Raw genomic sequence first — 17,504 nt, forward strand, 5'->3', positions numbered from 1 at the left:
CACATTGCCTTCTTTAAAGGTAAAGTTGCTTTTGAGTCAAGTTCCACTGCTGGTGGCTTCATAGACGTGGCCACGTCATTGTCTTGACAACAGTACAGAAGTGATTTACTGCTGCCTTCTTCTGAGTGTGCTCTCTCTCTAGTCTTTCCTAATGACCCAAATATTAATCAGGTCTGACCTAGCTTAGTTTCCAAGCCAACACAAAGCCAGCCAGATGCTGCTTCCTGCTGAGGCAAGGCATTGTTTGCATGTCCTTCAGTGGGTACATGATTATAGCTCAGTCTTCTCCATCCTGAAGCTGAATGAGATTCCAGACCCCCAGTCCACATGGCTGTTGGTTAACTTTTCCTTCCCTGGTATTATTCCTCCTCTACGAGGAAACAAGGCTTTCTGTAAAATTTCAAAACATTGAAATTTTGGGGGAAAAGGTAAAATCTCCCTCAATTCAAGCTCAGCTCCTGGTGACCTAGTGGATAAGTTAATGTGTAAGTGGTTTGCTGCTGCCATCTTCTGTAATGTTTTTAAAACCTCACTGTAGTGTAGAGGCATTTCCAGGAGAGCATCACACTGGAGTAGAAAGGAGTGATTTGTAATTTTAAAAAAGGATCTATAGAAAAAAGAAACACAGATCAGCCAATAAAAGACAGATATTTCATATTTACTCAAAAATAAATTCACCTGAATTCAACTTTAATTTTTAATATAGAATTGTAGCATAAAATGTGGGTATCATAAAACAGCCTTCCTGAATAAGGCCTTCATAATAAAAATACAAGCATTTTACAGCTACCAGGGGAGCAGGAAGCTAGGAAATTATTTGTGAAGGACTCCATTTCTAAGAAGGCCTTGTGATCTTTCTTGGATTGGAATGATACTTATTTGGAATGATCAAGATAAGTATCATTCTAATCTTAGATTCAGAAGACACCCAAAATAGAGTTGCAGTTGAAATATGAAGGTGTGAAATAATTTGCTTTAAGTATAAATGCAATGTGAGAGCAATACTAAATTACCAATAGGCATTATGAGACAGCTGCCTCAAGCTGCAAGTTTAGGATGCAGTGCAATGGCAATAAATTGTTATGTGTTAATATTGACTTTTACACCAAGAGAGATACAGCACTGATGTTTGAACAGCATATTTGACATGATCTGTGTTTATGTATTATGTTAAACTGGTAGCCTTCAACTTGTCTACATGAGCACTGAGATGCACATAAGGTTACCAGCTATCTGAACAGGGAAAGGACATGGAAAATTGCAAAAGAGGACAAATGAGGGGGGAGGAAGGAAGACACACTAACTGTTTAACTTTCTTGGCATCCCCAGCAAAAATTACAGTGAAAATCTGCAAAAACAAAAAAAAGTACTTAAGCCTACATGTATATGAAATTACTTTCTCCAGCATCAGAAAGACTGGGTTTTCAATGGCAGGAATGTGCTACAGCAGAGTATGAGGCAAAAGCCTTCAGCCTGTAACTGATTAAGGTCTTGTCAATTTCAGGCAACAGGGCAAGCGGTCCAGGGTACTAATCAACTAATTAAAGTCATAGAGCAGAGCTTGTTAATTCACAGTTAGCATTTATAAGGGAAGCACTGCCCCATGGAGAAAAGCAGCTCAGGAGGAGATACTCAAAAAGCCTGACAATATTTGATTTTAAGTCTACTCCTGATGGATGGAGGACATGGCCTCCTTTTGCTGACTCTGGTAGCCCCAGGTGCACAAGGATACTGATCTACACATGTACTAAGGGAAATAATGCAATATTATCCTGTTGGTAGATCTACTGCAGATATATGTGCTATGACAGTACATTTGGGAGTGACTAGTTTAAATGGCCACATACTTATTATCTATTGATAAATTTGTCACCCATAAGACATATTAAAATGTTTACATAAAGTCCACAAAAAGCTTTTGATGATTATGTGGTTGTCCACATAAAGGTGATTTATTTTTATGTGGTTTGTTTAGTGTTTTACTCTTTTGTGTGATCCCAGCCAACTATAGCTGATTCAGCAAATAATGGTTAAACAACCATGGTTTGGTCTTCAGGGCAAACAAACGTACCCTCACTGGGATGGGAATAATTTGCTGCTTTGCCTTAGGCATCAGAATGCAGCACGGCCTTGCCCATGCAGAGACATACACATGGTTCTGATCCTTAAGGGAGACTGGCAGTTGCGCCTTCTGCAGCCGTCGCTCAAGCTATACAAACAGGAAACGATTGGGTTCATTAATCCTCTCATCCTAGCAAGTGACACTACACTTCCCAGCTTGCCTCCGGAGATGCCGCGGTGACGTTACGGGAAGTGAATCACGGGCTTCTTCCGGTAGTGCGTAAGCCCCGAGCGGAGTCGAGGTCCAGTGGAGACTATATCCTGATAAGACAAGATGGCCGGGTTGCCCCGCAGGATCATTAAGGTACCTGCTTTTCTTCTCCTCTCGTCCGTTTCCTTTCCTCCCTCCCTCTCCTGCGGCAGCTGGAGGTACGCCCCACGCCTAGCTCGCGGCCAGGAGAGCCTGGAGCAAGTGCTCCGGGGGCGCGGCGCTTCCGGTGAGGGAGACAGGCGGCGGTGTCACTCTGCTTGCCGCGCCGCTGCTGCAGGGGGCGAGGGCAGGGGCCCGGCGGCAGGAGCCGCCACCGCCATTCGAGGCGCGCGCTCGCGTGCGTGTGTGAGGGAGCGACGGCCGATGGGTGCGTGACGGATGCAGGGAGCGCCGCGGGCGAGGCCTCGGCGCCTCAACCTGCCGGGAATGAATGGGAATTGCAGGCGGGGAGGGCATACGAGCACACTCCCTCTCCGTCAGCCGCTCTTCCGGACCCGGACTCTTTGCCGCGCGAGCTACCGCGCTGGCTCCGTCCCCGCCCCTCTCGCTCCCGCTTCTTCGCTTGCTCTGCGGACGAGTAGGAGAAGGGGGGTGTTTTGATGGGGCAACAGGCGAGATGTGTGACCTGGGGCTGGGTCGGGCCGCGCTAGCAGGCGGGTAGAAACGGCGCAGTTGAATTGCTTCCCCAGAGCTTTGGTATGCAGAATCCACATTCGCCGCCGCCGAAGTAATTCTGCTCTTTTCTCTCCGACAAACAGCTTCTCCGGGGAGAAGTGAGCGTGCTCTCCCTTCCTTCAAGGAGGAGATGGTCAGTTTAGCGATGACTCATGAGTACCTCCTTAAGTGCTTTCACCGCTTGCCAAATTGCCTTGCACCTCCCCACCACCTGTATTTTGTTTGAGTAAATCCAGATTTTGATAGAATGCTAAAATGCATGCATCTTTTGGCTCTGATTCTTGATGCCCCTACGTTGGCATAATTAATTTTCTGAAGAATTTAATGTATAGTCTTAAAACCGTAAAGAAATGAAGGTGAATTAACTGTTAAGCACCCAGTTTAAAATAAATCCACTTACAAATTGTCAGTCTTCTATATGTATTTTGTTCATTGTTAGCACTTAGTCTTGTGTAGTTGGATATTTATGAAAATCTGTTCCAGTATTAATAGAGAACTTCTGACCCCCGGATCTGCAGAATTCTTGAGCTAAGTTGGGTATAGGTGACTCTCTGCTGAAGGAGATACATTTCATTTACAGATGCAGCCAGAATGTCTTTCCTAGAGACTCAGTTATGCTTAAGGAAGCAGGGCAGATATATAAGAATAGGACAAAGATAAGTTATCTCCATCCCTGGCTGGTTGAAGTTGTTCAACATTCCTTCCTCTCCATGGCTGTTTGATAAATATAATTAGAAATTTAGTGACATGGTACTACTGTAAGTTAATGAGAATTATAGAAACTACAGTATGACACAACATGCACACAGATATTTGTATCTTATCTCTATCTCTTTGTACACATACATATACAAATTATTACGTACTTTGACAACTTATACTAAAGTCCTTAACATACTATGTGACTTAATAGTGTTGTATATAGTCTCTTGGTTTTTTGCATTCAACCAGTTGTTTTGTATTTTAGAGTGACTTCTTTTCTGGGAAGGATCAGCTTTAGTAATATCTCTTCACTGTAGTAAGAGTTTTTTCAGCATGCATGAGTTGCTGCTAAATTCATGCAGCTGAAAATACCAGTTAAAATTGCAACTGTAATTCTGCTTATCAACACACTGAAGTAAATTTGTTTTGATTGAACTGGTAGCTTTTTAAACTAGTTCATAATCATCAGTATTACTAAATGAGCAACACCAGGCAAAGTCTATTGCTCTCATGTCCTTCCTGTGGCTTTGCTGTTGACCATTTTGGAAATGGAATGCTGAAATACAAAGGCCTTTGATATGATCAAGCAGATGAACATTATCTCAATCATTATTACAGTAATGAGAAAACTTATAATAGTCTGTAATCGAAGTTGAGAGGAAAACATCAGAGTTGAAGAAAGGCTTGGGTTTTTTTTTTTTGGTAGATTTGGCTTCTTGATGAAACTGTTCATATACTTATTCAGAATTACTATATTGGCATTTCAATGGGGAGTCATATTGTTAGCCATTGTAGTTGGTAATGCAAACTTGCAGCTAATTATAGAGAAGAGAAAAAATTGAATGAAGAGAAGTAGTAATTGTCATTCAGTGCATTAAACTTTTTATAATGTGTAAGTGTAATCAGTACCTAAACTACACTGTCCTTCAGTATACTTATTTATTTAATGACATTTATCTCAGCTCTTTAACCAAAAAAGTCTCTAAGTATGCATTATAACAATTAGTATTATTATGGTTTCTGCTTTCAGGCTTAATGGTTTAAACAATGTGATATACACAGAGAAAGGGAAGATGAGATGGGACACACACAAACAGAGTACATGCTATGATGCGTGACCTGCTTTAGGGGAATTCTTTATCTACTTAAATGAAAAGTAGTAGAATATGCCAAGTATTAAATATTTCTCTTAATAAGATTTTTCTTGAAATGCATTGGGGACCATAGTTATTATGCAGCTATCTTTTTTTGCTCTTAGGTTGTTGTTTTCCAGTATTTTACTTTCCCAAATGTTTAATAAATGTCTAACATTTGAATATGCTGTAATTCAGTCAGGCAATACCTGTTTACTTTGAATGAATCTCCAGTGCAAGATGAATTGTGTCCTAGAGTACTAAAGGAACTGCTGATGGTCTGGCCAAACTTTATTATCTTAGATAAATCTTGGAAACAACCAGAGGAGGACAAATGTCTCTGTCTTCACAAAAGGGATGGATCTCTGAGTGGCAGCCACCAACCTTAAGATTGGTGATTTATTTCATGCTTCCTGTCCCAGGGAATAGACTGACATATTTCCTTTAGCACCACCTGGCTCTAAGATGTAATATATACCTTATCCCTGTTCCACTAAGCTGGAGCTCCTGAGTCTACTGTAAGACCTGAGAATGGAGCTCATGTGAATAGCAGTCATTTGGACCAGGAGTCCCTGGTACTCAGACCTGGTCAAACTCTTGACATTTTAGTAATCACCCAGGGGGGATTCAGCTACCCAGAACCTTGTTGGTCACAGTTACATGCATGGAGATTGAGTGGACATCTTGTTAACCTAGGGTACAATAGCAAAACCATGTAAATCATCCTAGCATTCTAATGTCCTTCTTCCATTTGTGTATGCCATTTGCTCATATAGTGAGCCATCTGCAGGTAGGCTAAAAATAATATCACCAATATCAGTCTCCATCCCCCAGGTCCTGACCTTTCTATAGATTGGACCTTGGATAAGTATCAGCCTTCCACTCAGTCCTATCACCAGGAAGCACTGAACCTTTCTTGGCCCATCAAGAGATTCCTAACTGGGAGGGATCCCTGTTAAGATTAACACTGATCCAGAAGTATCTGTTGTGAGGCTTTCAGCTAGTATTTCAAGTCCTAACCTGAGCCTTGGTTGAACTATTATGTGAGTCAGCTTGGAACACCCTTCATGAAGTGGCATTCCTTAGTGCCATAACTTTAAATATGCTCTCCACCAAGAAAAAGTTTTGTATTATCCAGCCAAACATCTCTCTGTGTCCAGAAATCTGAAGGTTCTGGGGTGAGGCTCAGTTCTCTGCTCCTGACCGTCGACTCGGGCGTCAAGCTAGCCGTCTCCTCAAGTCCCCTCATTGTGAGCTTGGACTCGGCCATCGTTAACTATTTTCCCTCGCAAGAAACTAATCTTGGTAGGAGTTAACGGTACAACTTTGGTGATTCTCAGCTTTATGTAATGGTTGCCTATTCTAAAAAACTATCAGACTCATGAGCAGGAATTCAAAGATATCTGATTTATTAAAGAATAGTATGCAGGATCACAGAGAAAGCTGAGAATGATGAATGCGCGCCAAATTCAAACTAAAAACCCTCGGTGCAAGTGAAATCCCTCCCCCCATAGAATCTTCTCAAGTTCACAATCCCAGGTGCTCCTAACGGTTTCTGATGGTCTGCGGGAAAAGGCCTTGAACAGATAACATAACCCAAACACATTTCAATGTAATGAATTCAGATACAGAGCTTGGTACAAGGTCTCACAGCAGCTCCCTCCCAAATAGAAACGCGCGTCAGCACCATGGCATGTGAAACGTTACGATGTATAAACTACATTGAAACAGTGAACATGACACTGTGCCTAGACCAACTTTCATGACAAAAGTGAATTTAGTTTTTTATTGGAGTCAGGAAAGGCTCCTCTATTCCTTCTGCCCAAATTCCAGGGCCAGTTAGAGAGGCATCAGCACAAACTGGATGTCAGATTAACAATCATGATTTAACTGAGCAGAAAAGAAGGAATCTCAGCCTCCTACTTTTCTTCCAACAGCCTCATCTTGGCTGTAATGCCTCTCTCACCATCATGATCTGCAGGTGGATCAAGGATTACATCTGACTTGTCTTCAAAACTCAGAACAAGCTTGCCCAGGAGGAATTGTGCCCACTCCACCAAAAATGCATAATTTCAATTCCCCTAGGCAGTAATGCTCCCTGGGAGATGTCAGTAGTGGGGATATCATTGTGAAGGTCCTTGTTTTACAGTGGAGACAAGGCATCTAGCTCACCCAGGTGAAAGAAAGCGGAAAATACGAATGTACCATGAGCTCCATCAATATTTAAATGTTCTTTAAAATAGCTCGCATTTGTTGCTCAATTTTTCAAGTGTTTGTCTCTCTCTCTCTCTCTCTGAACTCTCTTTCTGACTTGTCATTCCAAAAACTAAAAGTAATGTCAAAATCTTTCAAGCCCTACTTCTGGAATGAGGGGAAAGGAGATAGTTGAATACTGTATCTTCACTGTAAAAACTGCTCCAGCCAACAAATATCCTAGTTTTACATTGAGATCTGGGACAATTCAAGAGCAGAGTATAAAGCAATTGATTTGTAAACATCTTGAAAACTAAGCAGTAATTACTAAAAGTTACATGAATTTTCCAAGGACTAGTCTTGCCAGAGTATCTCATGTTTTTCCTTCAGTAGATAATTGAATGCTTTCAAATAATATATCTTGCTTTCAACAAAGCATTTGACAAAGTCCCCATAATTTTTTTATTAACTGGCTGGTTAAGTATGAGCTGACTGACATGACAAGTGAAGACAAAGCGTCAATGCTTATAAGTGGTTCTTCATCAGATTGGAGTGGGGCAGTGTAGAGAGATGCAGAGATGAAGGAATTCAAGTGTCATTAGGAGGACTGGTAAAAGAAAATAAATGACCACTCAGTTCTGGGAAAGGAAGGAGGGTGAGAAAGAGACTGAAATAATTTTAATTCTGTTTGGTATAAGAAGCACTAGAGGGAAGGTCTTGCAAACTTTCAAGATTCTGTTGTTATACCCTGCAACAATAAAATAGAAATCCTGTAATCCTTGCAGTATCTATTTCCTGACCATGGCCTATCACGGAGGGCTGACAGGTATTAAGAGAGTGTGACAGTCCAGTACTTCTCAACATTTTTATTAATGACTTGGATGAGGACATGAAGGAATGCTTCTCATTTGCAGGATACTAAACTTTGAATGGGATAGCTAATAACTTAAAAGTAAAAAAATTCCAAGAAATAAAATTCAAAAGAGATAAATGCAGTGCTCTTCACTTAGGAAACAAAAATCAACACACAGAATGGGAACTGTCTGGCCTGGTAATCGTACTTGTGAAAAAGATCTTGGAATAATAATTGATTACAAACTGAATATTGACCAGCATTGTGCTGTGGCTGCAAAAATGGCAAATGCAATTTTAAGTTGAATCAACAGAACTAAATTCTGTTTAGTTCTGTTGATTCAAATTACAGGGATAATAGTTCTACTCTATTCTGTATTAGTTGGATTCTGCCTTGAATACTATGTGCTGTTTTGGGTACCATGCTTTAAGAAAGATTCAGAAAAAGTAGACCAGATTCAAAGGAGAGCAGCAAGGATGATCATAGGACTAGAACAAAGTTCTGTGAAAAGAGAGAAAAAAATCTATATTCTGTAATGGAAGACTTGGTGGATATGACAAAGAATAATTTAAATTACAGGCTGGCAAATTCTAATTAAATAGTAGAAGAAAAAAACAGTAAGAATAGTTTGGAACTAATTATCCAAAGAAGGGGTGGATTGCCATATATTGAATAGGTTCAAGTAGAAGTTATCCGTTGGGAGTTCTTTAATTGGGACTTTTGAATGGACCTGATGGCCACTTCATATTGTATGATTCTCTGATAATGTGCTATTAAACATTTCTAGAGCTCTTTGATATTTATAATGACTAATACAAACAGTACAGACAAACTTCTCTGATTCTTATTGCTATATTCTCACTGCCTATGCACTTCAGTATAATAGTTCCTGAACTGGTACCAGTTTCAACATTTGTTCTGTACTTCTGGCAGAAATTTAATGTCTGCATTAATAAAGTAACAAAAATACAGTTGAAAAACTGGGTCTGTAAGCCTGATTCAATGTGTTAAATTCTTGGAAGTTTTAGAGATGTGGCCTTTAAGTGCCTTTTTATTGTTTTTGAAGTATTTTTATAAATAGTTATCCAGAACTTTAGATTCATTAGCATGGTAATTGTTTTATTTGATGTTATATTTTAATGTGATAATAACTGTATGATGCTTTCCACATATTATTTAACTCCAGTTCCTAGCAAAGCAAACCAGGATGGCCAATATTAAGAGAAAATGGGAACTGCATTCTATAACATTTGGATATAATACAGTCTTAATAATATTTCCTAATCTGCTGGTTGTTTGTTAGCTTTTATTTTTAATCTCTGATCAGATATTCGTTAAACAATGATGTATGAAATAATACAGATATTACAAAATAAATTTTAATATGCCTTAAATATCACTATCCTATAATCAGAGTAGGATGAAGATTGATGTGTGATATGTGTGTATGTATATTTCAATAAATAGAAAATACTGTCTTCAGATACTTTTCTGAATGAATTAGGAGAAACTACGGTAACCGGAAATGCTTCAGTGATTCTAAAGATATGCAGACCTGAAACTTAGAGTGAATTAAGGGAGACATAAAAAGAGCTAATGATTGTGACTACCATGTATGACAGTGTTTGATAATCTCAAGTTCTTGACTCCTGACTGAGATCTAATAATAGCTCTCCTTTAAAAGTTACAAAGAGGCATGGAAATAAGAGATCAAGTGACAAATGGTGGTGAGCAAGGCTAAGGGGATTATATTAAAGGTATTTTTGTCCATGGAGCTCTAACATAGATTGTTAATGTTCACAGGCTCCTGGATGTTAAGTGAATATAGTACAATATGCTAAAAGCCTTTATTAAGGATTACCTTGTGATAAGAGTGGCAAAAATAATTATTTTTCCACTCTTACTCATCTGCAGTGCTGGTGGCCCTGTTCAAGGTGACCTCTCCTGTGTAAGGAGGGGCTAGAGGAACATCTGCAAGGCCACTGTGAGAACTATTTGAGGCATGTATCAGATGAAGTCACTTGACTCTGCCCCAAGCTGAACTTGGGCTGTCAAGTCATATGGAGTTAACTGAGGCATGGTTTGGCTTGGTTATCTGCAAAAAGTTCAAGTTTGTTGGTCTTGAGAAAATGGACCAGGCCACCTATGTGGTGGATCCATGTCCCTCCTGCTTGTTTAAGGCCTCTTGGGAAACAACATGTAGTTGGATCCAGGCAGTGGTGAATGCATCCCTGAGGAAGGGAGGGGTCCTGCCAACTCTTTAAGAGGTAGTAGTCCATCCCCTCCTCAATAAACCATTTTTGGATCCAATAGTGCTGGACAATTTTCATCCTGTCTCCAACCTTCCTTTTATAGGAAAGGTGCTGAGAAGGTGGTTGAGTTGCAAATTTAGAGGGCCTTGGGGAAAGCAAGTTATTTGGATGCTTTTCAGTCAAGATTCAGAGCTGGATACTGAGTTAGCATTGATCACATTTGTTGATGATTTCTGGAAAGACTGGAATGGAATGATGCATCTATCCAGGTCCTCCTCGATTTCTCTGTGGCTTTTGATACCATCAATTATGGTACCTTTTGGACCAGTTTAGGGGTTGGGAGTGGGAAGTATGGTATTGTGGTAGTTCTCCTTCCTCTGGGGCTAGTTCTACTCGGTGAGGAGAGAAAGGTCTAGCTCTAGACCCTTTCCCCACTCATTTTTAACATCTAAATGAAAGGGGCTGCAGTGGCTCAGTGGTTAAGACGCTGAGTCAGAGGACCATTAAGGTTGGCAGCTTTGCAGTTCGAAACCTGAGAGTGTGAGCTGCGTGACGGAGTGAGCTCCTGTCAACTTGTCTCAACTCCTGCTAACCTAGCAGTCTGAAAGCATGCAAATGCAAGTAGATAAATAGGTACCACTTTGGTGGGAAAATAACAGGGACATGAAAGGAGCCCCCTCGGGCATCCCCTGGGCAACGGTGACATCACTGGCAAATCCTTTCAATACAGAAGCGCCTTGGTAGGTGCTTCTGACATGAAAAAAAAAATCTACATGAAGCCATTGGGTAATGTCATCTGTCACTGTGGGATTAGGTATCATCAATATGCTGATCATACTTAATTATATATCTCTGTCCTGGGCCAATCAACTGATGCTGTCGGGGTTCTTTCACAGTGCCTGGAATGAGGAAGAACAGGATCTGGGTTTTAGGCTCCCACCCCCATATCTGGGGACCTTCCATCTTTAGTTCTGAATGGGATAACACTCCCCCAGACAAACTGGTGCATAACTTGTGGGTCGTCTTGGACTTTTGGATCCTGCGTGAAGAGCAGGTAGCTGTGGCTAGGAAGGCCTTTGCACAAATCTATTTTGTGTACTGATTGTGCACATTCCTGGATTAAAATGCCCTGCTCACAGTCATTCATGCCTTGGTTGCCTCCCATTTGAGCTCTTGCAATGTGTTCTTCATGGGGCTTTGAATACCATTTGGAAGCTACAACTGGTCAGAATGCAGTAGGGCAAATAGTTACAGGTGCACCACAGTACACTCATGTAACACCACTACTTTGCAAGCTGCACTGGCTCCCAGTAGGCCTCTGGGTGCAATTTAGAATTCTGGTTACCATCTATAAAGCCTTTCTAGGCAAAGGACCAGCGTATTCCTCTATCTTTGATCATTTCTGCCTGTCACATAAGATCCAGATGTGCTCTAGGTGCTCTATGAAACAATGATGTCTGATGGGACTCAGGAGATGTGCCTTCTCTGTTGCATCACCTGCCCTGTGAAACAGCAAATCTTTCAGTATTTGCATGGCTTTGACCCTTTTGGTCTAACGTAAGGCTTTGAAAACTTGCCTCTTCCCCAGGCTTTGGACTCAGTGTTGGATGAGTCTGTTCTGTAAGACTTGTGCAAATGATTTTAGTTGGCCTTGGTTGTAGTATGGTATTTTAAATTACTTTTGTTTTGGTTATTACTGTTTACCTCTTTTTAACTTGATGTTAGCTGCCGAGAATCACAATTTGTGAGTTGGACTGCCATAGAAATGTATTAAATAAATAATAAATAGTAAACAAATAGCTTGTATTCTGAACCACATAGGACTGGTCTTGAGAAAGTAGTGGTGAGAATGAGAAAGGGATGATAAGACACTGGTAGAATGATCAATCTGTTTAGGTAAAAGCTAACTTGTGTGGAACGAAGAAGAGGATTGCCTTAGTTTCTGATGGTAGTCAATAAAAGAATAGGACACAAAGCTTTGAATAAGACACTGCTAAGCCAGATGTGGCTTGTTTGCTCTGATATAGCATGTTGCAAGAACCTAGCCAGCAGTGGCTTAGTAAACCATACAGGTAGTCCTCACTTAACGACCACAATTGGGACTGGAATTTTGGTTGCTAAATGAAGCAATCATTAAGCGAATCTGACCTGATTTTACAACCTTTTTTGCAGAGGTTGTTAAATGAATCATTGTGGGCATTAAGTGAACCACATGATCATTAGGTGAATCACACAGTCCCCCATTGATTTTGCTTGCCAGAAGCCGGCTGGGTAGGTCAAAAATGGTGATCACGTGACCACGGGATGCTGCGACAGTCATAAATGTGAACCAGTTGCCAAGCACCCAAATTGTGATCATGTGACCGTGGGGGACATTGCAGCGGTTGTACTTGTGAGGAACGGTCATCAGCCTTTTTTTTTCAGCACCATCATAAGTCCGAATCATCACTAAATGAATGGTTGTTAAGCGAGGACTACCTGTAGTTAAGGAATCCTGTGAACTCACTCATACCATATGTGAACTCAGCAAATTGTGCATGAGTTAAGGAGGAAGAAAAGAGAAGACAAGCCATCTCATTGGGAACTTTTTGACCTGGGAAAAGAGGCTAGAGAATTGGAATGTTTATGGTATTTTGTTTATCTTTGGGGATGTTTATGGCTTCAGAATGGGCATGGGTGCTCATGCCACATTTATCAGTATCTCCTTACAAAAGTTGCATCTTTTCTAAGGCTGTTATGATACCCATGCAATCCCAGGAAAATACACATTTTGGAGCATATCTGCTCCAAAGCATCTTGTCTCACCGTGTCAGTATCTCTGTAATTCAAATGTGTATTTCCATGGGACCATAGAGTTATTTTGAAGGCCCAGGAACAGATGCAGTTTCTTTAAGGAGGCATTGACAAATACAGCATTCAGGCCTACACCTATTCTGAAATGCCTTTCTGGCTTTGGACCTGAAGCATGGCATATCCCTATTAATCTTAATATACTACTTTAAAAGGCTGAAATGTATTGCACATATTTAGTATATTTATAATATGTAACTGTATAAATCGTGTAGCAATTACAAGTTCTGTATAGCTAGATAAGAACCCAAAAACTATTCAACTAGTTGCCATGCTCAAAGAGACTATAGATCTCTTTCCTCCAATAGTAAAAAACAAAACTGGATTCAGCTACCTTAAGATAAGGTGAAATATCCACTTGGTTAGGATCCTTCTCCATTGTTAGATACAGATCTGTTGGGTTGTTTTTTTTAAGAAGTTGGGGCAGAGGAACTATAGCATCAACTTTTTGTAATAAAAGGAAGGCTTTCCTTTGTAGACTAAGAAATTATTTGAAAATCTCAGGAATAGAAGGAGTTCTTTCGGAGATGAGCATGGAAGAAAAATGTTATCCTGTTAAGTAAAAAGTAGCACTATACTTTTGGATATTCAGTTATTTCATAACAATATTGAATTTTCACTATCATGTATTCAAACTATATGTATGAAGCAAGAGGTATAGGAACCATTTAAAATATTAAATAAATAAGCCATTCAAGTTTATTTTCTTTAGCAAAATCAGTTTCTATGCTTTCTCAAAGTATAACTGAACTTTTACAGATACCAGAAAATGAAAGGTTTTCAACTCATACTAGACTTTTGTTTTTCAAATTGATCCGAAAATGCATAGGAAGGTAATTTGATGACACACTGGTGCCTGATTTGTCAAAACAAACTAAAAAATATTACATTCTTATTTTAAGAAACAATTTTTCTGTTTAGCTATGCATGTTAAAAATACTTTTCTTAGTATTAGAAGATGTTAATCAGGAGAGTAAGAACATGACAGCACCAATAGTGTTTTTCAACCTCATCTAGTGTAGTAGAAAACTCACCTCCAAAAATAACAACTGGATAGTGTCCAAACAATCATTTCATTAGTTCCAAAGCTTGCAGGCTACAGTGAGTTACTGGTCTCTTGCCCCCAGATGAACCGGGAGCAAGAGCTGCAAGGTTACATAGATACTTCATCCACTGATCAAGGACAGTTTGAGCAGGTGTAGACAGTAGCAGAAGATCTCAAATACAGAAAGAATTGCTTTTCAACTGATAAGGAAACAAGTTAGCTCAAAGGAAGACAGCAACATTACAGAAACCTTCCTTGAAAGGCTACATAAAAGCTTTGATATGAGTTCAGCCAAGATTTTGGTAGTTATTCTAACAGGTTACCCTGCATTTACAGTGGAAGAGGGAAGAGATAAGGAAATATGGCAGCATTGAATCATTTATCGTATCAAGGCATGAACTCTTAACAACTGCTGTTTTTTTTCCCCCCTCTTTCAGGAAACCCAGCGCTTGCTGGCAGAACCTGTTCCTGGCATAAAGGCAGAACCAGATGAAAGCAATGCACGCTATTTTCATGTGGTCATTGCAGGGCCACAGGATTCCCCCTTTGAGGGTGGGACATTTAAACTTGAACTATTCCTTCCAGAAGAATATCCCATGGCAGCTCCGAAAGTACGTTTCATGACCAAAATTTATCATCCTAATGTAGACAAATTGGGAAGAATATGTTTAGATATTTTGAAAGGTAAGTATTTTGGAATCATTATTACGATGATACCTTTTTTAGCAGATTGTGAAGATACTCAGAAATTATTTCAGTGATCTCCCAAGCTGGGAGGGGTGAGGGGAAGAGAGCATCTTTACTAGAAATGCTGCTGTAGTACCCTCTAACTTTCTTCCTTAGATAAATGGTCTCCAGCTTTGCAGATCCGTACAGTTCTGCTATCAATTCAGGCTTTGTTAAGTGCACCCAACCCAGATGATCCACTAGCAAATGATGTAGCTGAGCAGTGGAAGACCAATGAAGTCCAAGCCATAGAAACAGGTGTTGTATCCTCCTCCTAGGTTTATTTCAAGTTTGATACATGTTTTATCCTGAATTTTTCTCAATTTCTGTAAGCCAAAATGTCCTAGAAAGGTACAATTAAAAAATTTCTATAGGGCCATTGTTCAAGAATTCTAATGTTATGTCTTGAGAATTATTTATGATGTTAAAATAATTAATGGCCTTTGGAGTTTTGTTTGGAAACAGCAGGCAAGGGAAGTTTGTGCAACTATGTGGAGTGGGAGGATTTAATTCTTTATCACCCACACTTATGGACAGTATTTCTTTTCCGGGAGAGCTACTGTACATGCATTTTTATCTTTTGCTGATGTGGGTGATTTGGAGAGAGTAGAGTCTCTCCCTACCCTCCATGTTGCTCCTGCTTTCCCTTTACTTTTGCGTATATTATAAACATACATTACTAGACATGCAGGCAAGCAGTTAACTTTTTAAAATCAAGGACTAATAGCTGGTTCACCATAATTTCTGCCTATTTTCTAGCCTCTGTTGCTGAATTATAGTTAATTTGTTAAGGTTACTTGAATGAGCATATATAGCAGAAAAAAATTAGGTAAATAAATTGCTCTTTTAAATGAGTATTACATTACTGTCGCAAATGCATGATCATCACAACTAATTATGATAAATGCTGCATAGGAGACATTTGCAGTTATCACATGTCTAATGTGAATGTGGAAAGGCCACTATCAATTCATAAAAAAAGGACACAAATCTTATATATGGTTATCCCCAGCAGTGGTAATTATAAATGCATATAGAATACTTTGACGGGTTTTCAGCAAAAACAAATAAATGGGTTGGAGCAAGAGAATAGATTTAAATTTCATTATCTTACTTTTTTTGTCTAATATCTCTTTCTTTCTTTCTTTCTTTCTTTTTACAGCCAGAGCATGGACTAGGCTATATGCCATGAATAATATTTAAAATGTGCTCTAAATCAGTGTGCATCACTTTTCCTGTTCTGCCAAGACCTCTTCCTTTTTTTTGTTTTCACATAATGGACAGAGTCTTAGAAAACTTTACAGAATAAAAACCCAGACATCAGTTCTTTGGTGATTTAAATGCACATTAGCAAATCTGTGTCTTGTCCTAATTCACTCCTGTTCTGCATGAGCAGAGGCTAGAAGTATCATCAGGATTGTTTGTGAAATTGTTTAAAAGCAGTAGCACACCTCTGCTTTTAATGATTTTTTCCCATCATGAGTTAAGTGTAAGCACTGTGAATGAAAGTAGTCAGGGTTAGCTGCGGGGGTTTTTGTTCTAATTGTGTGGGCTCTTCCTCCCTTTTTTATGGTGATGCTAATTGCATTGGTTAAAGCAGCTAACCAGTTATATTCTAGCCAAGTCTAACTTAGCTGTAGCTGGACAAGCTTGGTTGTTTGAATGAAAATGGGAACATTAAACATCCATTCACTAATAATATTGTGATTCTGCTGTCAAGTGTAAAAATCTTCCTTTCAAGAAAAAGCTTGTGACCATTTTGTATGGCTTGTCTGGAAAATCTTCTGTAAATCTTATGTTTTAGTAAAATATTTTGTTATTCTACTTTGCCTTTGTACAGTTTGTTTTGCTGTGTTCTTTTTCCCCTTTTCAATTGTGACAATCGTTTTTTTTTTTTAAAAAAAAACAAAGCTGGATTTAAACCGTTTGATTTTATCAACCTAAAGCTGTAGTATAATCTTGGATTTTTTCTGACTTGTATTAATGCCTTACTAGTGTTCATAATACTTTTGTTTTTGTGTTTTTAAAAAGCCTTTGATAATGTAATGGCTTATCAGAGTCTTGAACAGGTTAGATGCATCATTGATGTTATGTACATGCAGTGTTATGTATCACTAAAGCAGGAGAAGCTAGCAGAACAAACAGCAATTTTGGGTGTGTATGTAACTTGTCTGTCTTGTGTTAAGTATTACCAGGTATCAGACTATACATTTAAAGATAATTTGCATCTTTTTAAATTGATCCTGTGCATAAAATCAAATCCTACATTATAGGTGAATTGGTTAAGACATTTACAGCTAGCTTTGTAAGTCTGGTTTTATCTGCAATCCTTTTGCTACCATGTTTTTGACCCATTTCTTAATTTGGAACATAGAATTTTTTTTTAAAGTCATCATGTTAAAATGTAAAAAACTCACAGGCACATTTCCCACTTCCATACTTCCTGAAAACTTCCTTTTCTGACCCTATATCTTTGCCTTGACTATCTTCTAACCTCTGTGCTTTCAGTGTGGCCAGTGTAATGCCAGTTGTCATGGATAATATCTGTCTTGTAGTTCAGGGGACAGTATTGAGGTCCACAATTTTCCCATCATACCTGTGCTAGTATCATCTGGGGTTTCTATATAGAATATGGTGTATGTATTGTGCTCTTATGTAAGATAAATATCTATTAAAATCACATTTTCAACAGACAAATGCTTTTAGTGATGGTATTGTCCCCTGAGTTGATTGCATTATAGCA

The 17,504-nt window shown here is 39.3% G+C and overlaps 1 protein-coding gene across 1 annotated transcript; it reads left to right on the forward strand.

Annotated features, from left to right (window-relative positions):
• The first annotated feature begins 2,317 nt into the window (after positions 1 to 2,317).
• UBE2N (ubiquitin conjugating enzyme E2 N) lies at positions 2,318 to 16,585 on the forward strand. Its single transcript, XM_063308879.1, has 4 exons — positions 2,318 to 2,425; positions 14,473 to 14,719; positions 14,879 to 15,019; positions 15,924 to 16,585. Exons 1-4 carry the CDS (start codon positions 2,396 to 2,398, stop codon positions 15,962 to 15,964), a joined length of 459 nt encoding a protein of 152 aa, XP_063164949.1. The 5' UTR covers positions 2,318 to 2,395; the 3' UTR covers positions 15,965 to 16,585.
• The last annotated feature ends 919 nt before the right edge of the window (positions 16,586 to 17,504 follow it).

Source organism: Candoia aspera, chromosome 7 (genome assembly GCF_035149785.1).
Source record: "Candoia aspera isolate rCanAsp1 chromosome 7, rCanAsp1.hap2, whole genome shotgun sequence".
NCBI lineage: Eukaryota > Metazoa > Chordata > Lepidosauria > Squamata > Boidae > Candoia > Candoia aspera.

Excerpts from the sequence above, each read along its gene's own strand:
- UBE2N (XM_063308879.1), top strand. The coding sequence starts at position 2,396 with ATGGCCGGGTTGCCCCGCAGGATCATTAAG. Across the intron at positions 14,720-14,878 it reads ATGTTTAGATATTTTGAAAG|ATAAATGGTCTCCAGCTTTG; the intron begins GTAAGTATTTTG and ends TTTCTTCCTTAG. Across the intron at positions 15,020-15,923 it reads AGTCCAAGCCATAGAAACAG|CCAGAGCATGGACTAGGCTA; the intron begins GTGTTGTATCCT and ends TTCTTTTTACAG.